We start from the raw sequence: 26,255 nt of genomic DNA, 5'->3' as shown, positions 1-26,255 counted from the left end.
ACCTTACCTTTCTCCACCAGAAAAGAGCAGCTCTAAATAAACGTGTGTGTGGTCCTAAACACACCAACCATTCCTTCTAAACTGCGCCACGCTTGTGGAAAATAACACCACCATTATGAGCTAAAACAAAGGCGGCTTAGCCGCAGGTTGATGCCATTCATCCACGATCTGTCAGCTGGCTCCTACCGGGCCTGCAGACGTCTCCCAGCTAAAGCTCAGGTAATTATATTTGCTTAAATCTGTTGTTCGAGTACCCGGAGGTGCGATGCAACGGAGCTGGCGAGCGCACGTATGTACGTGGCGTCTGAGGTTTTCGTTTACGGCCTCTTGTTAAACACACGAGCTGTTGTGTTGCATCTGTTAATAGACACTTCATGCTAATCGGCACCAGATGTTCGGGAGGAAAACTGGTCTCTGGGAGACGACATGATGGTTTGTATGTGACCCACTGAACTTTGACCTCCTGCTTGTCTGAGCTCTTTTGTGAGCTAGTCTCCGAGGCAACCGAGCCCCAAGGAATGAGGGGTGGTTTTTGTCTACCTGTCCGGTTTTATTAATTGCTAATTCAGCGACATTGTTACTCTTCAGATCAACCAAATTTTGCCTCTTCAGGCGACGTCACTTCTCATTAGATCACAGCCGTCCTGCTTTTAGGCACCACACTCTGCGCTCATGGGGCCTTTCATAGAATTTGGAGGAAAATATATTTTAAAAAAAACATTTAAATTGCAATGACAAGGAATGAACATAAAAATGAAGCAGCGCCCCAAGAGTAAAACATGGCTCCAATATTTATTCAATCATTTCCAAACAGACCACACAATATTACAAAATATTAAGTGCTGTATGTCATACAAAACAATTATCAGACTTCAAAAATGGGTATAAATACAAATTATGTACAAATACCATCAAAAAAATAATCCTCAAAGAACCCTAGAAACTCTGAATTCACATCTAATTGAAACAAACATGCACGCAAAAACAAAAGGTTCAAGTTTTGTTAGGACAGGACACTTAGCTTATCTCTGTTTAGAGGGAAAAGCCAAAAATAAAAAAAAATAAAATAAACCCCAACAATCGAAGCAATATTTCAAAGATGAACACAACATAAGCCACAACTGACTTGAGCTGAAACAGTTTCAAAATTCAAATTGGAACAATAAATCTAAAATTTAAAAAAACAAACATCTGTTGCAATAACAGATTCAGTTTTGGGACTTCTACTCTAAATCTTTATTACATTGATTCTTCCCCAGCATTGCTGCATTTCATGTGTTTTAGGGGTTATTTCCTCAGAAATACAATAGTAGTTTCACACAACCACATTAAAATCAGCAAACTCACAGCGAAAGAAGAGCACCTGGATTTGAAGTAAAGCTGCCAAACCAATGAGAGTAAAACTCCCATCCTGCTCATTTTCATATCAACTAAGGGTTAAGAGCACCAGCGGAGGCCCACAGCTTAGAGCAGATGACCTGAGCACCTTTAAAAAGCAGAGACAGTATGTTTAAACATTAGATGCTTGCGAATCTACATGAACTGGTCACTCACAGCTTCATTTGGTGTCTTTTTGTATCCAGTGATTGTATCCTGAAAAGCCGCGTGGCAGTTAAAGCTGACATAATACACGGCTGCCCCCTACAGGCCAAAGAGCGGCAGGAACGTTAAAACTTTAGAAAAGAGGAAATAAAGAAACATTAATCCTGAGTTGTCACGCTGTGAGCACAGCCTGCTGCCCGTCCATCAGATTTTAGCTGCTGCTGACGGGACGAGCAACTTTTTTTCTTTTTTTTTTTCCAAATTGTCATATTTTCAGTGAAATCTGAGAACATTTCCAAGTTTAAAAAAAATAGAAAAATCGACATTTTCATTAGTAACTGCAAACAGTTGGAGATAACACATCAGTGCAATCTCAGAGCCACTTCAATCTTTTCTTTAGTCAACATATTTACAAATTAATTTCATCATATTAAAATGAACAAAACAGTTGACAATTTTACTGTTAAATCACAAAATAGTAAACAATGTAATGGCTTTATAGTGTAAATTTCCTACCTCCTGAAGGCATTAGATTAAATACCCACCTCCCCTGTTTACCACCCCTCTGTCCCTTAGTTCGACAACAGATCCCCGAGATCATAGGTGTCGAAGAAGTCCGACACCCCCTCGCCGTCATCCAGACTCCAGAGGTAGTCGTCGTGGTCTAAAGGTGGAGAGAAGCTAACGAAGGGGGTGTTGGGGTCTGGGGTGAAGGTCGCCGATGGGAGCTGGTCCTCTGTGATCTGGAGAAGGCTGGGGGGCAGGCCCAGGAGACCTTCGACGTCAAGAATGGAGGAACTGGACGCTGCGGCTGCTGCAGGAATGTGAGCTGAAATGAGGAGAAAAGCAAGAGGTGCTTTTTATTCACAATTAAAATGGATACATGTTAAATTCCAGCAATATTTCCTCACAAACCTGGAATTCTAATAGTAAGTAAACAAGAATGCTACAGTGAGCTCAGCTTACATTCAACAGGCTCCTCCTTGATGCTGCAGCTAGGAGGCGCTGTAGAGGTCGTATGCGAAGTACAGACAGTGGGAGGAAACTCCTTTTTAGGAGTAGAGACACTTTTAACCGGACTGGCATCTTCCAGCCCGTCCTCTGGACACAGGTAGACTTCAATGGGGCCGTTTTTACTCTTCAAATAGATCTGTAGTGACTCCTGCGGCAGCAAAATCATAACATCAGAATTAGTCATTACTTTTTTTTTTAGGTGTTCAAGGCAGTCGTGCAGAGGTCCAGATGTGCCGTCTCACCCCTTCTGTGTCTGGAACCTCCAGTTTGGTGTCGGCTGGAGCCTTGACAGCAATGACTGTTTGGTCCTGGAGACTGCCGATGGAGCGGATGTCGTGATAGGTGACATAGCCCAGCGTGGAGACTGGGGTCAAGGGTCAGAACGGCACCGGAGATTAGGATCTTTCACGCACAACTGCCCCAAGAAGAGCGCCAAAGGGCCATCAAGACAGCGATGCGTGTAAAGGATATCTCTGGTTGTCTCCGTGTTCGGTGAGTTGTTTGAGCTGCCCGGTACTCGAGAGGATCAGCTCATCCAGACATTTTTCTGCTTGCTCCAGATCTCCAATCTCCTTCCTAAGAGTGCACGCCTTCTGTCCCCCTCCTGCTCCACCCTCAAACACATCGCCGACCCTACCAGAAGACACATGAGCATAAGTTATCAAATACAAAAAGCTTTATTTCTTACTATAGTTTAAAAAAAATTCCACAGAGTTGTCACAAAAATATCTTTCAAATAAAGGCTCCTCTATTTAGAGGTAACTTAATATTACCACCAACATGTTAACCAGACTGACAAAGCTACAAGCCCAAACTGCTCCTATGGAGGAAGACACCCAGTAAGATGAAAAATATTAGCCTCAGTGTCTGCAGAGTTCAGGGTTCATGGGGCCTCTACAGAGACGAGAAGCTCCAGGCTGCCACCACTGGCCATGGCTGAGAATCCATGCTTCCTGTGTACTTTGTTTGCATTATTTACAGTAATAGGGCAACCTTTATATTCAGTTACAAAAGTAGATATCACTATTGGGGATCTCAGTTCAGTTCCTGCTGCTGGTTGCTACTTGGTGTGAAAGCGAAAATTGCATCTTTACTTTTGAGAGTGTTTATGATGTCAGTGTTGGTTGTTGCTGCCAACTGCTGCTGGGTGCTCTAAATGTCCTGGTTGCTAGGGGTGGATTGCACTTGAAGAAAACATCACTGTCATTCTACTTACACAGAACAGTAAACCCTTCAAGTGCACCATGATCCACTTACTGCACATGTTAGTGATTGTTTATTGTATACCTAGTGCAGTAACAACTAACAACCAATAGGGGAAAACAACAAGTTCACAAGCTTAAACGCATTACTTCTTTTGCACATGTCACATTTATTCTACTCACAGCCACTGAATGTGGTTCTTGGACTTTTTACGGATGAGCTGCACTCCCTCCAGGACGTTGGTGATATCATAGATGCGTCTCTTCTGGACCTCCAGGACCTCGGTGGCCCAGTTCAGATCAAGAACCCCATCGGGCGACTCGGCAATCAGGCCCACAAATTTCTTAGTCAGCAGGCCCAAGGAAGTGTCGTAGCGTGTTCGCTCGCCTGGAGACTTGGGAGCTGCGGGACGACAGGTTAACAGATGAAGCTCGTGGCAACATTCCAGGCTTATAAGAAGCCAGACCTGCCAGTCAACATTAAATCATGACACAGAATTTCCAGGGAACTCTTTCACTCACTCCTCGGACTTGTTAACCGGGCTGCAATGTTGCATTTGCCTTTAGGGGTGCGGAACTCTGGCATATAAAGAGGGTCCTCTAGGTCCAGCTTCCTTTTGGCCTTAAAAAAAACAACATTTATATCAATTAATAGGAGTTTAAAAGGAGTTGAAAAGGGTAAATAAAGCACCACAATGATCAACTCCTTGAATTCTGGGAATCTATAGATTTATAGTCTCTGCAGGGATCTTTCATCCATTCAGTTCAGATAATGGGCAGTTAAAGACTGATTGATATGAATGAGGTGCGTAGGACAAGTCCGGCCCTTCTGCGGAACTGTGACCTTGCTAAAGAGCAGCCTGGAATAAAGTGTCGTAAATGTGCCGACAGCCCCTCAGTGTAGGAACAATGGACCTGAATGGGGGAGGCTGCGTGCATGCATGCGAGAGTTGATCTTGAGGGTTCCTCAATGACCTCTCTTTCCCTTTTCCATCTCCCTTTGTGTGTGTTTCTCCCCCACACACACACACACTTTGGTCTACACTATAAAACAATTTGCGTGATTTTTATGGACTGACCTAAATATCTCCACACACACGTAAGAGTGAAACTAAAACTGTCAATGATATCTAGTTGCACCATCATCGTGATTCCGTCCAGTCGGTGACCTCATCACCTCCTGTGCTGTTGTCTGTCATCCCTTCATCTATTTTCCCCATCACAAACCATATTCAACAACAGCAACACTTTCTTTCCCTCTCCAACACTCAAGGTAAATGAGTTCCTCCACAAGAACTCTCAAATGTGACGAGCCAACCACGTGCGGACGTCGCCGTGACGGGATGGTGAAGGCCGTCATTGTCCCGGGGTGACTCACTGACACGTCCACCTGTTGGCCGCGTACATCTGGAGCGGCGTGGCGAGTGTACGTGCTGTTAGTGAGGCTGGTGTAATCTTGAAGGCACACATGCTGCTGCAGATTTATTGAGACGCCTTGTGAGCCCTCAACACCAGGTGGCGCCCAGTGAAACCAGTTAATAGAGTGAAAGAGCATCTGGCTGGAGACTTTTACAGGCTTCACATCTGAATGGAGACCCCAGCGTCGGTGACCTCAGCATTCAGAGCGAGCTGCACCTGTCTGAGCGCAGCGGCAACAGCTTCATCGTGCAGCTGTATTGTAGAGCCGGGGTGGTGGGGGGGTGGGGGGAAATCGCTCTGCTGACTCGACCACAGCATGCAAACAACGTTCTGTTTGTTGGACAGATGCTGCAGCCTGGTTTTCCCCCCAATCGTAGTCAGCATTTTTTTTTTTTTTTAAATGCTTGAGCAAACAAGCTACGTGAGGAAATGGGAGAGGCCGGGGGCTTAACACACTCCCAGTTGTCGTTTTATCTCAAAGACTCGCAGTATCGCACCGCTCACGTTTGCAGTGACCTCGCCCTGCCTGTCGCCAACACCCGGGACCCGCACGGGGAACATTTATGATTGTTGTACATTCTTTGGCTCGTTCCCGCCACTGCAATACTTACACACACACACACACACACACACACACACACACACACAGAGGCACGCAAAAGGCGTTCGTAGACGAGACCTCGGCTAAGAAACAACATCACATTCAAAGGCATGTTACAGTATGCCTGCAAACATCTCCGTACAAAACCCACTCGCTACCACACCCTCCATAGTCTGAGGACAAACACGGCCTGCAGTGTTGCCAAGACTGTCGCAGGTAGAAGGTGGTGGACATGGGGGAGCAACAAGCCGCTTTGAAATGCAAAACTGTGCTCCAGGCCAGCGGTAAACAAGGGATAGAATGCATACAGTTGACCGAGTGACAAACGTCACACCAGAGGCGCTCGGAGAGGGACGCAGATTCACACAATGCGTCTCCCGGCCACCATGTAAATCAGAAAGCTGATGCCAGACTGCGTGTTTGATGAAAAGCGCGGAATGCACCCCGAATAAGCAGGACGCTGTTTCAGACCCGCATTACGTGCATTCGAGTCACTGTTTAAAATGCCACCAGCTCTGGCTGTATGGGAAACAGAAGACATCTTTCATCTGCGGCGGCGCCGTCACAGGGAGGACGATGTGGCCTGGACTCTTAACCTTCACCAAGAGGGTCGAGTTGACCACGAAACTCGTGAGCTGGTGATCACCTTCGTACCATTTTTGAATAAATTCTCGTAGATCAGAAAAGCACGTTTGTTATCAAAAATTAAAGGAAGTGAGCAGTACACAAAGGAGCAGTACTTCCTGTCTGTACACACAAACACCCCTGAAATGCTCCATTTGCAGCATCAGCAAAGTGCAAGGGGAAAAAAAAAAACAGTCTGGCTTTAAGTGCGGTGATAAACAGAAATAATAATCTCTGATTAAACACACAAGATGTATCAATGAGTCATTTGACAGCTAGAATGGAAGAAGGCTTTCAGAAGAGGATTCAGCTCCTTTAGTTGCTGGGGAATAAGACTTAACTGGGCGTTCCCACGGAATCAATTACTTCATTTATTGTAAACTGCTGAGGAAGTTTCACAATTGATGTAACTTGTGAAACCAGGCCTGTGACTTCAGGCGTTTTTGTAAATGACAGTTTTTGACTCACCACCAGGTTCTCACCAGCACTGCTACGTGTAGGTGTTCTTTGAGACACCTAACCCCCCCACCCCCACTTCCTGAGATCAGTGAATGTCCCGTCCACCTTGCCATGATAAGCTAGTTGGCAGCCTGTTCCTCACTTTGCTTACAGCTAACTAATCCTCTTGAGGGGCCTATTAGTGAATACAGAATCCCAGGGCAGGGGGTCAGTGTGAGATTTGGACACACCCTGTAACCCCTAACCCATTTAGCCATATTGTATCTCAAGTGAAAAGACCGCATTTGGAAGTTCTAAAATAGAACCGTCGCAGCCGGCGTGGAGTTCTAAACACATGCGCTGTACGACCTGATCAAATGTTTTGTTTATTTCTGTCCCAACGGGATGTCAGACAGCTTTAATATGGCAGGAATGCAGCACGTCCACCCTGCTTACAGGATGGTGGTGAACAGGTTGCAACGATAACAAGTCCAGGTCCATTCCAGCCTGATTTCTGTGCATACAGTCGTTAACATACAGCACAGAAGCAGGACAGTACACATATTAATGCCCCTCAGCTGCCTACTCAGCAGGCACACCAGCTACCACCCCCAACTGTGAGCGTCACTCATACCCCCTTTCTTGGCATCTGATGGGTCTGCAATATTAACCACTTCCCAGCCCGCACACACACATCACAAAACTATTGCAGAGACATGGTGACCAGGCTCCAGTGACTCCAGCTGGGCTGCGGGATAAAAGGTGTCAGACCAGTCAAAATGGCTGTAAACACACAGCAGCACGCACATCCCTGCGGCTTTGTTTGCAGATCCATAAGTGGCTCAAAGGGTTCCGGACAAACATACCGTGAGCTAGGATTCAACCCGCATGCTAAAGAGTGCCATCCCCAACATTTATGTCAAAGTGTGTGTGTTTGGGTCTTTACCGGCAGACGTCCGGAGGATGCTCTGATGGGTTTAGCCTCTGGACCGTGGGGGGTCGAGTACAGGCTGTTGGCTCTTTGTTCGGCTGCGGTCGTGTTGCAGATCTGGGTGAAGTAACCGGCCGGTACCGCGTTCATCAGCGGGCTGCACAGCCCGGCACTGAAGAACTCGGTCTTGACTCCGGCGGATAGGAGCTTCATTTTGTGCTGAGAGCAGGAGAGACCCGCTACCGGCCGACCCGACGCCGGAGAGACGCCTTTAGGCATCCGCATCATTTTCTTGAGTAAACGAAATTCAACCGAACCCAACTAAAGCGAGCCAAGTGAGGTGGCTAATATGGGCTGCTAACGGGGGCTAGTCGCTACTGCTAAAATACAATGCAGTGGAATCTATTTTAAAATGTAAAATGATAGAGGAGCGAGGAGAGATTCATACAGATATCATCCTGTTAAAACCAACACGTATGCAAGAAAGAGGAAGCATTAGCGCTGTTTGTCATAAGTTATCAGCAGACTGGTCCTTTGTCCTGCAACAAAGTGCAAAGTATATACTTGCCTGACTCTAAAAAATACAGTAAATAACCAGTGCTAAAGGTCCCGCAGTCTCTTTTAAAATCCGGTATCAGGAGAGTTCTGGGTCTCATTGAGATTTACAGCTTTATTGCGTGCCTCTGATGCGGTATCCGACCGGGTCTGCGGCTCCAGCGCGTCCAGCTCGGCGCTCCTCGCTCCATACAAGAGGAGCAGAAGAAGAAGAACAGCTTTTTAGCGCCAAACTTGGTCCCGCGAAATTTAGATCTCCCGCGGTTGAAGTCGGCCTCTGATTGGCTGCCGGCACGCTCGGCTTGTCATATTTGCATAAAACAGTTGTTTGATGACGGAAGGGGTCCTCTTAAAGAGACAGCGGCAACCTTTGTCCTTTCAGTTTTATACTGCAGGAGACAATGTGACCTCTTTTTCTTCGCGAATGGCATTAAAACCACTTTTTGTGATCCTATTTGCATCTGCATGCAATGTAAGCGGTCGAACACACATTTTTGTATATGTTATTCACCAATAACAAGAACAAAATCTATTTTGGTTCCTATTTATTTGCCTGTTTAAAAATACAGTAAAGGGTGTTTAGAAATGTAAAGTGTTGAATAACGTCACAAAATAGAGTTTAGCAGTTTATTTGATATCTTTTGTTTTTGATATCTTAATATATAGATGTGTCTATCAGTAACCTAGGGAGGGGAACCCCCGCAAAAGTTAAAATCTGTGAAAATATAAAGAATGTTGACCAATTTAAACAGTATGTGGGATTACTGGATCTTTTTCTTTTTAATGTTACTTAAGTCTTACTGCACATGTTGAAAGTTTACTGTGGCCTCCACTGAGGCGCTAATGGGGATAGTTTGTAGATGATAATTGGATTCAGTCTGAACATACTCTTGCTTATTGGCTCAGAGGAGATATTGAAAGAAAACAACCCCTCCCCCCCACACACAATGCTTTCAGACCCAAGCCATATACTTTGACCCCCACTGGCCAATGCAAATATTCCCAACAATCACAGGCCTGTTGTCAGACTTCCAGGAATTCAGACATTGCATAGAATTCAAATACTGTTAGAAATTTTAATAGAACACTTTTTGCTTTGTTTAATTTATTTCAAATATATCGGTTACACACACCAAAGGCCGGAAGAAAAGATGAAATTTGCTTATCAAACTAGATAAAATCACAACCTTTAATAGTGCAGTACAAAAAAAAGCCATAACACACATTTAATTGCAAACCAATGGTTATAATAGAACGATAACATAGAAACAGTTTCTTTCACTGTCTTCAATACCTTAAAAAACACAATTTCTTGTCTTGATTACCGGTACATCCTTGTTTTTTTCATTATTATCAAAGCAACTGAACATTTACTGAAAATAAAACACAGCACATGCATCCTTGCATTATATGAACACCACCACTCTCATAAACCAGTCTATATACTGATCCTGTCTGGATTGATTACACGTCACGACATCATCTGACCCGGAAATTGTTTCTGACAAACTGGAGTAGATGTTTTTTCTTGTCTAGTAGTTAAATGATCAGGTCAAGTTTGTGGCGCACACTGAATTCCGAGCCAACGATGCCATCTTGTGGTAAGAATTGAGATGTGCATTTTCTCTCGGGACACACACACACAAACACACACACACACACACACACATACAGACATACATACATAAACACACACACACACATACACACACACACACACATACAGACATACATACATAAACACACACACACACATACACACACACACACACACACACATACATACATACATACATACATACTTACATACATACATACATACATGTGATAGGCCAGTAGGGAAAAGAAAAATGAAACAAAAAGAAACAAAACAATTACTGTAAAACTGAAAAAAAGCCTCTACAAGTTGTTTACCAAATGGCATTTCTTTTGGTGCAGCTGACTTTTAAGTACGGTACTCTGAAAATATACGGAGTTGACACAAGTAATCATCATTTTAACCCTTCTGTGGTCCAGAATCAACAAAACCTTTCTTCAACTTTCTTATAAATCTCGCAAACCCGAGAAGGAACGTTGGTGTCAAATCGTGTGCAATATTAAAATATAGAAAAATGAACGTAAACGTGTGATGTTAAAACAATCAGATTCATCATTTTGTGCCCAGTATAGACGGGATTGGGGGGGGGGGGGGGGGGGGGGGGGGGGGGGGGGGGGGATTCAGAAATACCGATTCTGAATGCGTTAAATAATATGACCACTAGGTAGCGCTATAACATCAGTAGGCTCTCTCACTAGGATGAACAGAAGCTGAAATTCAGATCTTCACATTAAGATTTTTTAAATTGGGGTTACTGTGTTAAATGAACTTCTCAGGAACTGTATAACGGAGTTCTTCACAGATTTAAGGGATTCGGGAAAATGGTTCTTTAAAGGTGCCACTTTATTACCACTGGAGTTCCACAGGCAGAGCTGGTCACCTCATATTTAAGAACCTCTAAAACTCCCCAAGTTTCCCATGACAGTCACATTCTTCCAATCACTTAATTGGGGTAAAGCCTAAAATAGTAACCCTCTCCAGTCTCCAAAAGTTTCTCTTGATTTAGAAAATGGAAGATGTGAACCAGTCAAAAACAGCTGTGACAGCAGCACGTTCAGCTGCAAGAAAACCGGTGGGAACTCCTGCTCTGGAAAATTTGAAGAACTCTAAGAAAAAGAAAAAAAACTCCCTTTCTTTGATATCCAGTCGCACAACCTCAAGATTTGTCTGAAAACATCCTGTCGCATCTCCAGCTCGCCCTCATCCAGGGCCGGAAAGTCGCATCAGCACCTCTTCGTTTGTGAGGGCCGTGCCGTCGGAGCCCTTGTGTTTCCAATCAAACGGACTGGAGGCCGAGCGGTTTCACATACAGATTATTTTATTTCATTACAAGTGAACGTACATTGGAAAACACACTTCATGATAAAGAGTTTATGAAACTCACCACACGTCTGTAGAAATAACACAATCCCTACAAACATTTACAATTAACTCTAGTATAGAGTTTTGATTACATCTGGGAAAATTCAATGTCATTCAAAAAAAAAAGGTCCACAGAAACTTTTCTTCACACACACACACACACACACACACACACACACACACACACACACACACACACACACACACACACACACAGCAGATATGTACACACTGATGTTCCAAAGTCTCCGAATCATTGGTAATCAGACTAACTGAAGGGAAGAGGTGAGATGAGTTCATCCCACAAACACACTTTTTTTTGGAAAGAAAATGTTAGCATTTAAAAATGTACCAGTAATGTACATATTGGGGGTTCAGAGGAGGAGGGCTGATCTTCTGCTTTGGTGTGCTGATTTGTCTGTCCATGGGCCAAAGACTGAGTCTCTGTTTCCTTGCTCGTCCACTACTGTTGATCCTTGTTCATCTAGGCAACAGTCCACTTTTCTTTTTAAAAACTTTTCCTTTTTTCTCTCCTCAATCCCTCCTCTTCTTTCAAATACCTATCCCACCTTCTTCTGCCCCTCTTGTCCTCTTGCCCGGAGTGAAGTGGAGACATGTGTTTCCCTGCACCTGCATGGAAGAGAAAGGAAGAAAAGTGAAGTCAGATCTCTCCCCCCTCCTTTCCTTCGTCCTCCCCTCCCTTCCCTCCCCGCAGAGGAGAGCAGACAGACTGGCGCCGAGCATGGAACTTTCATTAACCCCAGGCAGATAGCGAAGAATCCGCTACACACTCGCTGGCTCTGTCTCCAGCGTGGTGAATGTGGCCGGTAAATGACACTTTTGAATCGGCGCGTCAGTGATTTTCTCCCCTCTGGTGCATTAGAAATTCCGTGTTTTTAAATATTGTCTTTGATTAGTGTCAGACGCGGGACGCAGATGTTTTTCCTGCCCCATGATGCTTCTGGGCACTTCCGTCATATGATCCCACTGATTTTAAAGCCATGGCTAACTACGACCGGGAGGTATGCTTACCGAAACATGTCCTCCTAATGGTACAGGCGCTCCCCTTCTTTGGAGAAATTGTGGGTGAGATCTTTAGTCTGGACGCAGAGCAGAGAGGCGCAGTTATAACACTCATAAGCACAGATGAAATGAAGACTCTTTCTCAAACAGGTTATCCATGCACGCACTGTATAACCCCATAGGACACACACCAATTGAATCGATGCTTATGTCTGGAGACACGAAAGCACCGTGCACAGTCTCTCCTCACCTTTATAGACAGAACCATCTTCGGCGCGGCAGCCTCCTCCGCCTGCAGCGCGATCTGGAGGTCGAATATGTAGTCGATGACGTGCTGCAGGATCTCCACCTGGCTCACCGACTCGTTCTGCGGGATGCTGGGCACCAGCTGCTTCAGCCGGGAGTAGCAGTCGTTCATATCGTGCAGGGCGCTCACCGGCTCCTCCAGACACGAGTGTTTATTCCGGCCGATGACCAGACTCTGCTCCGAGATGCAACACACGGCCTTATAGCAGCTCCTCGCCGAGCGGACGGGACTGATGGCTTTCATGGCGGAAAAGAAAACACGAGAAGCGAGCAACGACGCTGAATATCGGGCCTGGCTGTGAGTTTAGTGGTGCTTCGCGTATTCTAGCGGACTCCAGTAAAGCTCCTGAAACGCTACAGTGTCCTGCCGCAGACGTACAGTTAGGGTTATATACGCGGAAACTCACGTCCACGCCCACCTTTTCGCATCGCGTTCTGATTGGCTGTCGGGAAGAGTTCGCCGCTTCTCATTGGCTGTCATCACCTTGGAAAGAATGAGGAAATTAAGACGAGTTGCCTTGAAGGGAGTGTCAATCGATTAATTACCTCTCAGGTGGCGGCGTTTATTTGAAATGGAAAAAGTCAGTGAGACGTTGATGAAATTAAGCTGTTAAATGTCACATTTAAGCTCACACCTGGCGACTCTGATAACAGAAATTTGCGTAAATTTGACTAAAACTTCTATTTTTGTTTAAACTAACAGCTGCTGTTGAGGTGAATGCAGCTGGTGCCACTTTGGTCTAAAATACAGAGAGAACATTCGCAGTTATAAACTTTCTAATAATAATAAAGGGCTGCGGTTCTGGCAGTTCTTTAGAATACACGTAACACATTTTAAATGGGATATTGTAAATGTGTTGATTCCCCTTAGAATAATGTGTCATATAGGTAAAAGGTCAGTCATCTACGTTATCTTAATGATTTTCTATAATGTGGAACGGATTATTGATCACTATAAAGTGAGCCATGTCAAGCTTCTAAAGGTTTGATTTAAGTCTTCAGGCCTATAAAAGAATTAATGTTTCAATTTGTACAGCGTATTAAAAGTTGCATGTGAAGGCTCGTGTTCAAACCGGACCGCTTTTGGGTTCCATGGTCAAAGGAAATTACATTTCAACAATCCCAAATGTTGTTCCCTTTCAGTTTACATCAAAGCACGTCCCGTTCTGCTCCTATTTGGGTCTTATTTTCCCCTTTTCTCACAATCCTGTTTTGTGGAGGAATGCAGGCCTGAGCCAGCTGTGTGTCCTATCCCAGCCCAGCTGTGTTGATCTAACGCGCCAGTCCCAGACATGCTGGCGCCAGCCTCCCGACGTCATCCATTCACCCCGACGCGCACTCCCCTCTTTGGCAGACAGCCCGCCCTCCCCCGTCCACCAGCAGAGGGGAGAGCTGCGGAGACGCTCGGAGATCTGATTGGCGGATCGGTTCTGTCACTCAACAACGTGGCCTATTCCCTCCTCCCCTGCGTGGTTAGAAAAAATAAAGGAAAACCTTTCTAAATACCCGGTAACGCGCATGATGAGCACGGAAACATGAGCAGGACAACTCATGACAGGAAAAACATCAGGGAAACTATCTCACTGCCTATTAACGGCAAACAAGTGGCTATTTATGAAAACGCAAACGACCAAATACTTCACACTGTTCGCTAAATTAGATCGGTTTAATTAATATATTTATCTTTCAAAATGGATGAAACGAACACCTGAGTGCTATACAGTTTTACAAACTCTGGTTGAATTGGACATACAGTAATATCCAAGATCCCAGGGTGATGCGCTGAACGCGTCCGTGCGTAAATACGCACAGGCTTCTACCCATCATGTAGAGGTTCACCAGATGTTCCAATCACTGGACTCTCTTGACATCCCACCCTCCCACAGTCAATGACCCGGTATTACAATGTCACTCAGCTTAGGGGAAACCACGATACTGAACCGTGAGACGGAACTTCTGCTCTAATGTTGCGCTTCTCTGCGGGAGCGATCCAAAGTCTCCAAACAGAACTTTGTACTTAAATATCTTTAGTGGAGGGTTTAATGCGAAGACAAATATTCAATTTTCAGCTATGTTGGGAATACAATAGTATCTATTTGCTGACTGAGCAAACTGATTAAACTGTTAAATAGATTAGAGATGTCGAGGCCTCCCCGCAGAACTGACGTCATCAGACGATCTAATCACCCGCGGAGGTTTTTAGACAGTTTTAGGATCTAAGAGGTATTTCAAGGATATAAAACACATTCACTCCCTTTCTGTAGATTCCAGAGCATACATCTGCCCGGCAAACGCGTGTGAGCGTGTGTGTACGTGTGCGTGCGTGTGTGTGTCTGGGTAGGGATCAGGTGCTTGTCGGAAAGGACCCGGACACAATCGGGTCTCTCTTTCAATGGATGGGAGAATTCCGAGCCTGGCGTCAGTGAGTCTGCCTCTCTCCCCGCCCTCCCTCTCCCTCTCCCCGCTCCACCGTGCAGCTGGACGCAGACAATCAAGCCATCAACAATCGCCATGCATAATTACCAGCGCCTCCTCTCCAGTTATCTCTCTCAATTAAATTTAAACCCCTCCACATCCTATTGACGGAACTCTTTAAGAAAAAATCTCTAGTGTGCCCAAATCTCTAGTGTGTGTATGTTTGTATACCTGTAAGATCCCCCCTTCCCCCTCCACATTCATCTTTAACCTCTCAAAGCAAAGTGTCTCTTTTTTACTCCACAACAGAGGAGAGTGCTGAGTAATGAGGGTCATCTTGTGAGTTGAGATGGGAGGAGGGAGGGTGGGAGGTGTTGGGGGGGCACCCACCATAATGTCATGAGGAGAGGCAGTGTTGTATACAGAGGGGTATCTTTTTCATCCACAAGTGCGGGCCTATCTTGGGGGAGGGAGAATAATTAAGTGGCAAGAAACATACTGAAACTTAATTCTTTGTATCCCTGTATATGTGTGTGTGTGTGTGTGTGCATGTGTGTGTTTTGCTAGATTCCTCTGCTCCTCCTCTGCTCCCTGTTTTCACCCTGGCCTTCGTCAAAGACGCCACAGTCTTCCTCTCGGCTTTGAACAGCCCACAGTTCCCAGCCCTTTGTCCCCCGGTGACCCGGCCAGTGACATGGCATTTTATGCACATTGTTGATTCGTACTGGTCGCTGGTGTCGCATGTGTGAGTCTCTTGTTCCAGCTTGTGCGTGATGACCCTGTTTGGTTATTTCGCGCGACCGTTCTGAATGCATTAAGGATGCGCCGCGCTGATGTTCGTCAATTCATTCACTGCACATAATTCGCGTCTCAAGACAAATTATGTAAATCAACGAGGAGGCGTGGATGGATGATTTCCATCGCAGCAGAGTGCAGGAACCATTGACCTGATGCTTGTTTGGCTGCAGGAGCTGTTGGGTTTCTTCCTCCCTCTACGGTCTCTCTTCTGTGAGGTCCACAGGCCCAGGAACTTTACCGACGACCTTCTCTTTCAGGTGCCGGCAAGCATGGAAAGCCGAATTTAAAATATCAGCACATCTGGCTGTTGTGTGACGTGGGAATCTCGCTGTTGTCGCTCCGATGTTGTCAGGTGGCCCCGTTTCTGTCCTTGGAGTACAAATATTGCATAGTCCCAAAACAAAACAAAAAAAAGCAGAGGGCCCATGGAGGTCTGGCAGGTGGACACCAGTGACTGAAGGCCGTTGAGCCCATGGCCGCCGCCAACCGCAGCAAAAACAAGCCGCCTGTGAGGCTCATCGTGCCTGAACGGGCCGAGACAGTGCCAGCTGTGGGTCGCACGATTGTTTTGGGGCTTTCACTGTCCCTGACTGGAATGGCCCATTTGTCCTGCGGTACCTTTTAGGCCATTTCATTCCTCACTGTCCCCTGGATGAAGGACAGGCGGTCAGACTTGGGATGATCCACAGCAAAGCCGCTCTGGCAGTTGACCATTAATGGAAACAGCCGAGGCTCCGGCATTTCTTCTTAAAGCGTTCCTGCTTTTAAACCTGCTAATAAACAGCAGAATGAGTGTGTTCAAATGCCGCGGAGACTCTGCGAGTTGGGAAGAGTCCAATTCAAATCTGCTCTTTACTGTAGCTGAGACGCATTTGTTACTATTAATCGATCCAAAATATGATCTTGATACTAAAACATACCCTGATATGCTGCTGTGTGCTGCATATTCAAGCTGCTTATACACTGTGATGGGCTTTTGGTATCAGGTGCTTCCTTTCCCTGGTGCAAATAAGTGGTTGTCATAGTGATGCCATGAGAAACTGCTGTAAAGCAACAGACACATTGACTGATGACAGTCACAAGTGAACACCAAAGAACAGAGTCGTCCCTCATTTTTGGACTGTCGCTGTTGCTTCTTTTTTTTTCCAGGAGTGAGAAGAGACTTGTCTGCTCTCTTTTGCAAAATGCTAATGCTAGCATGACTGAGCGTATAGAAGGAATTAAATCAGCTTTGCTTTGTTTGATCAGATATTTGCTAGCATGCCGTGAAAGTAAATTGGTTATAGTTATATAATAGCTCCAGTTTACAATAAATCAGACCATCACAAGGTGGTATAAAAATGGATGGACTGGTTCTGAGCTGCTAGTGCCAGTGTGTGTGTGTGTGTGTGTGTGTGTGTGTGTGTGTGGGGGGGGGGGGGGGTGCAAACTGGAAAATGTGCACAGAGAGTCCCATGAACAGAACAAAGTGTGCAGAACGTCAGGACAGAAGGAGGGAAAAACGATGGCGAGAGAAGGAAAGTCAGAGACACGATCCGCTGCTGCAGGGGTTCAGCTGGTCAGGCTTCACAGAGACACACAAACAAAGGCCATCAGGTCCCTGGTGGGTATGTCTGCACCTGTGTGTGTGTGTGTGTGTGTGTGTGTGTGTGTGTGTGTGTGTGATGTATTTCTAGGTCAAGTGTGTCCCAGTGTCATCTGAAATCTAAGATGAGATGCAGCATTGATTTTTTCCTTCTGTCACTGACATCAGGTTCCTAACCACTTTTCCTTTCTTACATCCTCCCCCCACCCCATACACACCCTCACGGGTGCATGAGCACTCACACACAAACACGCGCGCACACTTAAATGTGCACACACTTGCCACTCCTCCTCATCTCTTGTCTCCTCCTTGAGCTACTAATGAATTAAAACAGTGGGGAATGAGACGCAGCACACAGCTGATTCCCACTGTTTCCGCACACACACACGCACACACACACACACACACACACACACACACACTCAGACACACACACACACTCAGACACACACAGCCTTCCCTAATCTGGGTCAGCGGTGCCCCTCTTCGGTCAGCCCTGGCGGAGCCCTCCAGACGGAGGGGCAGAGTGGGAGCAGAGAGGTCTGGACTCTCGGTGACCTGATTAAAAGGCTCTTACAAAGACCTCTGAGCACTGTAACACAGACGAGACACACACCAGAGCACCTCTCGCTCCGTCTGAAAACGCTACATTTCATCTTATGCTTCGATATCCATTAAAAATGATTAATACCATCTTGCAAGCCATTTGAGGTTCTTCTTTCACCCCGAGTTGCATCAATCTCCCCCAAAATATCAACAACCTCTTCCATCGAGGGGCTTTAATCCTGGATTTATGACATGTCCAACATCATGAGGGGATGGAGGGAAATGGAACAGTCTGCCAGCTGGTCCCGTGTGCACATGATCGGGTTCAAATTTGTAATGGTTCAGTGTGTTGCCTCATGGTTTTCTGTTTGTTTGAATTGGTGTTCTGGTTGCAGATCACCTACGGTTTAAACAGCATGCCTTTGTGACACACGCTACATCAAATTCAATCTTGCGCCACTAATTATGAAGCAAAACTAAAAGCTGATCTAATACAACTGTGACTGACCCTTAAAGAGTAAGACCAGCAGGAAATGTCCATATCTGTGAAGCCCCATCTGCTGTGCGTGTTATATCATGGATATTTCCTGCTAACATTCTCCGGCTACTCTGTAATTTACTGAAAATACTCTCACAGCACTAAGAATCTGGCCAAAGTTAAGGGTCAGAACCACTCAAGACTGCTAAAAATGTCACTTCCTAAGAATCTCAGAGGAAGGGACCAACATGGCTTCCTTTCCCAGACATAAGTGAGGAAATAGATTTTTATGAGAAAAAGAGGGAGAGAAAATGTCTGGAATTAAAACTTATGATACAAATAGCTAAAAATACTATTTGTTTCTGTCATAGCATGCAAACACATGTGGTCTCGCTTGACAAGTTAGCAAGATTAGAATCAGGGACAAGGCTTCACTCCTGAGGCTCAGAACTTTTATTTAGATTAAAACTGTAGGAACTGATTTTATATTAGACATTAAGTATTTCTAATGGGAAAATGAAGAGTTGTGGTAGCCAGGCAGCTTGTGAGCTTAAAAATAGAGTGTGTTCAGCTGCAGTTCCAAGGTTTTCAGGGAGAAATGGACGGTGCTGGAACAGGCGCAAAGGGAAAATAAATATAGAAGGCAGAGATCAGCCGAAACCTTGTTAAAATGGCAGCAGGTAGTGTAAGGTACTGCTTCAGACATTAGCAGGACTGCTAGCAGTAACAATGCTGACATCTAAGACGCGGCACGTTGTCAAAAATGCCCATTTTCGGGGTCAAATCGATCATTTATTTGACAGAGTTGTCTTTACCCCTTAATAAACAGACATTATCAGGATAGGCAGGATTCCACTGAAACAGCGTAGTCAGAGACAGAGACCAGTCAGGCTGACGACCTCAATACGGTGCGCTCAGATAAAGACAAGCACATCAAACACCGCTGATAACGGCGGCAGTGAAGGACACAGGGCAGCTCCTCTGGGCAAAACAAGAGATATGCCTGACAAAGCCCGGTTTATAAGAAGTGGGAATTGCTGTTAAACAGACACAAATCACCAAGTCTTTGTGTCCACAAAAAGCCGCGAAGGTGAAGCCACACTAAGGAGGAGGAGGAGGAGGATTAAAGGCCAGACGGGAGATCACCTTTATCTGATCATTGTTAAGAGCTAACGGTGGCGTTCTGGGGCTGAATGGGACTCTTTCTGATGTGACAGACGAGCTCTGACGGTGTCAGGGGTCAATCAAATTTGCGTGCTCGTGCACGTCGAGGCAGCCCCATAATGACTGTTTAACAACCTGAGCCGGGCTCACCTGTGTCAACGTGTTAAGTGACTCAGTTAATTAATGTCCCGCGGACCTCCTGAAGGCCTCGGAGCGATGGGATCAACCCGGAGAGCTGCTCTTTTCCTTCCACATGCGGGACTAATTGGTGTCAAGAATCAAGCCGCCATCTTGTAGTTTAACTCTTCCAGATAAGCATCTGTGCCGTTATGGGGCTCATTCGGCGTAATGCTCATAAATAAGTTGCTGCGTCCAGGCCAGATGTGCGCCCCCTTCTCGTCAGAGCGGCGCCCTCCCCTACCAACAACAACCCAGTGTTGGGCTAACCTCCTGGTGACTTTACCACAGCATCTGGCAAATGTTAGGCTTCACCTGAACCCGGCGTTTACGCTGTAATCGGAGCGGCGTGCTTACAGATGTGCCCTCAGCAGGCGAGGCCTGCGCATGCGTGCACGGCCCTGCGCCTGCGTGTGTGATCATGTATGTAATCGCGCATCTGCGCAGCTTTAAAAAGACAATCCGGTTCAGGATGGGAACCAGAGGAGCCGGTGCAGGCACAGCAGGGGAGCCGCCTTTCACGGCGCACACAATAACCAAGCAGGCCCAGGGAACACGGTGCCTGGCTGCCTTGTGAGAGCTCAGCAGCCACGGCGTGCCACGCACGTGGTCGGGACGGGTCTATGTGTCCCTTTGTTGATGGCGGCTGAAGTCGAAAGGGGAGGTGGGGGGGGGCAAAAACAGACAAGACCTGTAAGACAATAATACCACACTCCCCGCACAGCTGGCATATTTTCTGAGAAGCCGTTTCCTGTCAAAATTCTTACACAGGAATAATGAGGGCTTTGATTGAGCCCCAGTTAACGGAAGGCACTTCCTGTTCCTTTGTATTGGTTTCATTGTGAGGGAGCGTGGGGCGAGGCAGGGTTTGAGGGAAACAGCTGTTGGAGATGACACAGTCAAGAACATCCCTGTGACCCCCTCCCTATCACCCCCACACACACACTCACACACACACCCTTAGAGATAAACCTGTGAGCGTTAAGCTGATTTCACTACCGAATCAACTCACAACCTCATGATTCTGCTTAAATGATTCGTTAGCAAAAGTTCGGTTTTTTTTCGGCTCTGGCACCTTGAGTCACCACGGCAACACGGTGGGTCTCCAGTCATAGCCAACTTAAATCAACACGGCTTAGAAGAAAGGCGATTCAAACTGAAAGTCAGAGAATACTCCTCAGTGTGCCAGGAACACCTGAAGGGATATTTATGAGCAGCGCCGTGCAGCCTTTGCCCAACTTCCTGTCGCGCTCTTCTACAGTTTAGCTCAAGCTGTGCACATTTTCCAACGCTGTTTTTGTGTGTGGCTGTAATCTAAGATTGAACAAATAACGCGATGAAATTCTGAAAAATCAAAAGAGATGAGCGGCTCTTGTCGACAGCTGGGACAATAAAAGCTCAAATTCTGGGGGGGGGGGGGGGGGGCGGGGGACAAAGACTAAAAAACAGTGGCACGTTAAAGTTGTTCTCATTGGTTAGCTGTTTGCAGATTTCTGAGGGAAGTCACACGTCTTATCTGTGGAGGAAAGTCTGCGGTTCTCGAGCTAATTGCTGCAGATGCAGATGTGCGCTGCACTTATCTGTCGGGACGAGTGCACGCTGGTTTGTGAAGGCTTGAATAATTGTAAGTTTAGATGCTTACAACTGACATTCAGGTATTCAAATGCGCGCGCGCGCACACACACACACACACACACACACACCTCTGTGCAAGTATTTGAGTGAGGTTTTCCATTAGTGTTTTTGCAGAGATCACAGTTGTTTTGTTTCCTGCCGCGCAGTGTTTCGCCACAGAGGCTAACCAGTGCTGCTCGCGCTCTCTCTGCTGTGCATCAGAGACGATTCGCTGGAAAGCGATGAGCACGCTCGCGCACGCGGGCGCATGCACAATGCTACTATTATAAGCGTCTAACTATAAAGGAGAAACTATCAAAAACACTGATTTCCATCGGATTTAAAAGGAAGTCTGTCCTCCCCCTCCATTCAAAACAAATATCCCTCCCATGACAGCTTTGTGTTTTGGGTCAAAGGTCATAGATACCATCTCCCTGTAGGGGAACATCCATCGTTGCCACCTTCCTCAGCTGGCTCCATCGGTTTTTCCCACTCAGCCCTGCATGTTATCAATGCGGGGGCCTGTATTCGCTCCTCCAGCCCCCTCCTGTTCCTGCTTAAAGGACATATTGATCAGCAGTAAACACTGATAGACCCTTGAAGGAGTTGCAGTGTGAGTGCGTCTGCGCAGCAGCAGGGGTCACACTGTGATTTTAGGCTGCATGCCGGGGCTAATTGAACTCAGGGGTCGCTAACATGCATCGCTGACCGCGTGCGTTAGCCAACTTAGCATATCTTAAGCTACTGATAAGATCAAATGTGTGTTTGCGCAATTTAAAGCAAAACTAACACACTAAAAAGCCGTAAAATAAGTAGAGGAAAGATGAGGGTTAAGTGTTATTGCAGGTTTGGCAATTTGCTGCAATAAAAATCAGCCAAGCATGCCGGTTCTGTTTATTGGAGAAATGTTTGATTGGCCAGCTGTTATGGTTGAGTTTTATGCAAAGGAGGTTTAGATGTGAATGGATGTGAAGCTGTAGCTCTGCAGCTTATTGTGCTACAGGAACACAAACCAGGAAGACTCGCCGACCATCCAGGGCGATTCTCCGCTATTTTCCTCCACAGAGATGTGAGAAACAAGTGCATAAAATGGTCAACTATTAAAGCGAAACAGCACAATAAAGCGATTATCAAGAAGAAGCAGCTATTTTGCATTTCCTGTGAGTCTTATAAAGCATGAAAACAAAGGCAGAGCTTACATTTTCTCCTTGTCGCATTTGACAAATGAAGTGGATAAAAGATTTTGAATTCTTTTGTATCTATTTTAATCATTGCTAACATTTTAGAAAACAGTGCCATTTCATGTTTTTCATGCTAAAAAAGTGTTCCGTAAGGAATCAGAACATAAGACGTGATCTGCTCTGTGCACCGTGGCAACGGTAGCATTGTTTTCCTTCAAGGTTTAAAATTCTATCAATCTGCTGACTTTCTAAAATGGATGTGATGCTCAGCTATTCACATAAATAGATAAATAAGGACATTGTAATGAGAATAAAAAAGCATGAAAGTGGAGGAAACCTTTCACAATAAAAGTGTGTTTGCAGTCGTTGGCAGTGATCGCGAACGTGTTGTCTCAGCTACATTTTGGGACGGCGGACATTAAATCATGTGATAAAATTACAAATTCGGAAGAAAAAAAGACGAGAACGTTTTTTTTTTTCTGTTCATACGTCATTCAGTTCAAAAGAATAAAAGAAAACTACCAGGTACCAGTCTGCTGTGTTGGTGTTAACACATGTTTTCCTGCCTGCGTCATCATGTGATAACACAACTGAATCAGTGTCTCTGTGTGTGTGTGTGTGTGTGTGTGTGTTTACGGTATTGCTGGACTTTAATAAATGTGTGCGGACAGTGAGTTTAACGCCATTGCTTTCTGTGACCCGACCTTTGACCTGGTCATCTGACCTTCCTGTTACCGCTTCTTGGTCACCCAGCTGTAAAATTGGCTGCGTGCGTGTGCACGAGCACATCTGTGCTGTCTCTACATCCCCAGAACGGCTCTGCACATTTCAAAACTGTCCGTCCTCATCGTGTGCGTTCCATGTGCGGTTTCCTTGAATCTTTGTTTGCACACGCTTGAAAAAAAAAAAAAAAATCTGCTCTGTTGAAATCTCATCTCCACTGCTCCATTAGGACGTTCCCAGATTCCTTGCCCCCTCTGCAGAAAGAAGCGGAGAACTGCAGCCAGCTGTGGAATTACAGGCAGCGGCGATGAAAACCGAGCAATGCTGCTAAAAAGACGTTTAGCAACAGAAGAACCTCGAAGTTCTTGGATCCTTTCCTTTGTTTAAACTTCAGGCAACATAAAAGGAAGACAAAAGAACATCCCAGCTTACAGAGACACATGTTTTCTGAGAGCCAGGGGCTGAATAAAGAGGACACAAACCCACCAAAACGCACCAGACTCTATGGACACATCAGAAACACACTCGTCAGGGACGGATCACAGCGCGTATGGAGACGCGGAGGGGACGGAGAGATTATTGCAGACTTGTGGGAACGGGATTAAGAACTATGACCTGCGAGGCAGGAGCCTGGAGGACACCAATCAAAAGCCACGCAGGAACGGTGGAAGGAAATTGGTGAAATCAAAAGCTCAGACTTCAATCCAGGAGAATCAGGGGCCGTCTGACCTCACCGTGACCCGACAGGAGACACTCACCGGCCACTTTATTAGGCACAGCTTGCTAGTCAAAAGTTGGACCCCCTTTTCAGAACTCTCAGAATTCTTCATCTCAAATGTTCAACGAGGTGTTGGAAACATTCCTCAGAGGTTTTGGTCCATAGTGACATGGTGGCTTCAGGCAGCTGCTGCACATCTATGATGCGACTCTCTGGTTCCACCACCGATCTGAGCTTTGTGACACGGTGCCTTATCCTGCTAGAAGCAGCCAGCTGGAATCAGCTAAACCCTCGACCCTAGACCCTCGACCCTGATGTCCAGTTGTAGTGAGCCTGTGTGACCTGTAGCCTCACCTTCCTGTTCTTAGCTGCCAGGAGTGGCACCGCTGTGGTCTTCTGAATGTTCAGAGATGCTATTCTTCATTCCTGGGTTGTACCGAGTGGTTGTTTGAGCTACAGTTGAGCTAGAGATGGTTGTGCATGAAGATCCCAGCAGATCAGCAGTTTCTAAACTACTCAGACGAGCCCGTCTGGCAGCAACAACAGGCCAAAGTCCCTTAAACCCCTTTAAAATCCTCTTTCTTCCCATCCTGTTGCTGGTTTGAACTTCAGCAGGTCGTCTCGACCACGTTTAGGTGTATAAAAGCATTTAGAGGCGGCCGTGGGATTGGCTGAAGCATTTGAACAGGTAGACCTAATAACGTGTATAATTAAAAACGTGTGTGTGGTGGGGGGTCAAAAATGTGGGTGTTGTAGTGGGAGAGAGCAAAAAAGAAAGCAGCAACCTTCGACAACAACCTCCCTTCAGCCTCCTCGTGCTGCTCGACAATCAACATTTCTCAATGGGCTGATGCTAATTCGCCACGTTCAAACCTTCACGCTCCCCTAAATCTGTTTCCGTCCTCCTGTTTGAACCGATCATGTCCCCAGTACAGCACACAGGGCCCCCTTTTCGTCTCCTCCCATCCCTCTTTCCTCTATCTCTCTCTTTCTCTCTCTCCCCCCTGCTAGGATCCCCACAGCTGCGCGGACCAGGTGCGTTCCGCCCCAACACACACACACACACACACACACACACACACACACACACACACACACACACACACACACCCGCCAACAGACGCAGCAGGAAATGCCTAATACCAGTTTTAGAATGATGCCACTATGCCAGCCTGACGGGGCGGCTGCAGGATCTGCAAAAGTGGGAGAAAACCAGACTTTAAGAGTGGATGGGAATCAAAAAGATCACGTTTAATAGTTGAAAATAAGTTTCTTTGGGGGCGGCTGAAAGCCTGCAACTCACTCTAACAATCCTGAAGTGCGAGGGGCCGCCATGCACATGTTCGCCTGTGAGTGTGGGTGGATGCACATGTGTCTTTTTTAAAAAAAAGTACCAGTTATTTTGGTCTGTGGTTGACCGCAACTCACACTCTCCCCTGTCTTGTACTCATCTCGCACGGCCCCAAGAGAAAGGGGAAAGAGAGCAAGAGACAGAGCAGTGGATGAGCAAGACGACGACAGAAAAGTAAAAGCAGAAGCCTGAGATGAAGATTTACAAAGTCTGGGGAAGGAGCAGTGACTCAGTCTGCTCTGTTAGCCGTGGACGGCTACGGTTCTGTACGCACGTGCACAAAATCCAATGCACGGCAAAATCCCTGCCTATTCTTCACACGCGTCTAAATATAACTGATAATCCCACAAAACCGACTTTCCGAAGCGAATCCTTCAACATTTCAGAGGAAATCTTCTCAATTAAAAACCCCTCCAATTTCCTCTGATAATGTAATGTAATCATGTTGTCCTAATGTAATCCTCTGTTGTGTAGTTTGGGCGCCGAGCACGTGCGTTCGCCCCCGTCATGTCAGCAGATGTGCAGCACGCCGTCACGTCGCCCGGCAGCACGAGCAACGATGCGAAAGAGGAACTTCCAGTTGTCACCATCTCCCATGAGCAGTTGAGGCTTTGGCACGGCCGAGGTGAGAAAACCAAGCACCCCTTTAGACTCTTTAATGAATTACTTCGCTTTTAATTTAAAGGAAGGCGCATTAGCATAACCCCCACGAGACCGATATGGCTGCAGCTAACCCAGAACTTTGTTGTGGTCTGAGGAGAAAAATGGGACGCTCTGGCCTCATTGTCATGGAAATGTCACCTCTGTACACGCACACATTAGCGTGTGCACACACTGTCGCAAGGATCACACACCCAGCTGACACCCTAGTGTGGCCACACCACATTCTCA

General features: G+C 46.2%; 2 protein-coding genes across 2 annotated transcripts; both read right to left on the bottom strand.

The window, feature by feature from the left end:
* Positions 1-773: 773 nt before the first annotated feature.
* Positions 774-8,540, bottom strand: e2f2 (E2F transcription factor 2). The gene is made up of 7 exons (XM_003962726.3): positions 7,787-8,540; positions 4,281-4,380; positions 3,942-4,161; positions 3,028-3,189; positions 2,799-2,913; positions 2,509-2,704; positions 774-2,371 (listed from the first exon to the last, which is right to left on the bottom strand). Exons 1-7 carry the CDS (start codon positions 8,057-8,059, stop codon positions 2,115-2,117), a joined length of 1,323 nt encoding a protein of 440 aa, XP_003962775.3. The 5' UTR covers positions 8,060-8,540; the 3' UTR covers positions 774-2,114.
* Positions 8,541-11,223: 2,683 nt separating this feature from the next.
* id3 (inhibitor of DNA binding 3) lies at positions 11,224-13,000 on the bottom strand. Its single transcript, XM_003962501.3, has 3 exons — positions 12,559-13,000; positions 12,318-12,385; positions 11,224-11,915 (listed from the first exon to the last, which is right to left on the bottom strand). The coding sequence occupies exons 1-2, from the start codon at positions 12,856-12,858 to the stop codon at positions 12,332-12,334; spliced, it is 354 nt and encodes a 117-aa protein (XP_003962550.1). The 5' UTR covers positions 12,859-13,000; the 3' UTR covers positions 11,224-11,915; positions 12,318-12,331.
* Between the last annotated feature and the right edge of the window lie 13,255 nt (positions 13,001-26,255).

The sequence above is a fragment of the Takifugu rubripes genome, chromosome 2 (assembly GCF_901000725.2).
Source record: "Takifugu rubripes chromosome 2, fTakRub1.2, whole genome shotgun sequence".
NCBI classification, from domain to species: Eukaryota; Metazoa; Chordata; class Actinopteri; order Tetraodontiformes; family Tetraodontidae; genus Takifugu; species Takifugu rubripes.
This window is presented reverse-complemented; position numbering and strand designations above follow the sequence as displayed.

Excerpts from the sequence above, each read along its gene's own strand:
- e2f2 (XM_003962726.3), bottom strand. The coding sequence starts at position 8,059 with ATGATGCGGATGCCTAAAGGCGTCTCTCCGGCGTCGGGTCGGCCGGTA. Across the intron at positions 4,381-7,786 it reads CATCCTCCGGACGTCTGCCG|GCCAAAAGGAAGCTGGACCT; the intron begins GTAAAGACCCAA and ends GTTTTTTTTAAG. Across the intron at positions 3,190-3,941 it reads AAGAACCACATTCAGTGGCT|GGTCGGCGATGTGTTTGAGG; the intron begins GTGAGTAGAATA and ends GTCTTCTGGTAG.
- id3 (XM_003962501.3), bottom strand. The coding sequence starts at position 12,858 with ATGAAAGCCATCAGTCCCGTCCGCTCGGCGAGGAGCTGCTATAAGGCC. Across the intron at positions 12,386-12,558 it reads AGATGGTTCTGTCTATAAAG|ACTAAAGATCTCACCCACAA; the intron begins GTGAGGAGAGAC and ends CTCTGCGTCCAG.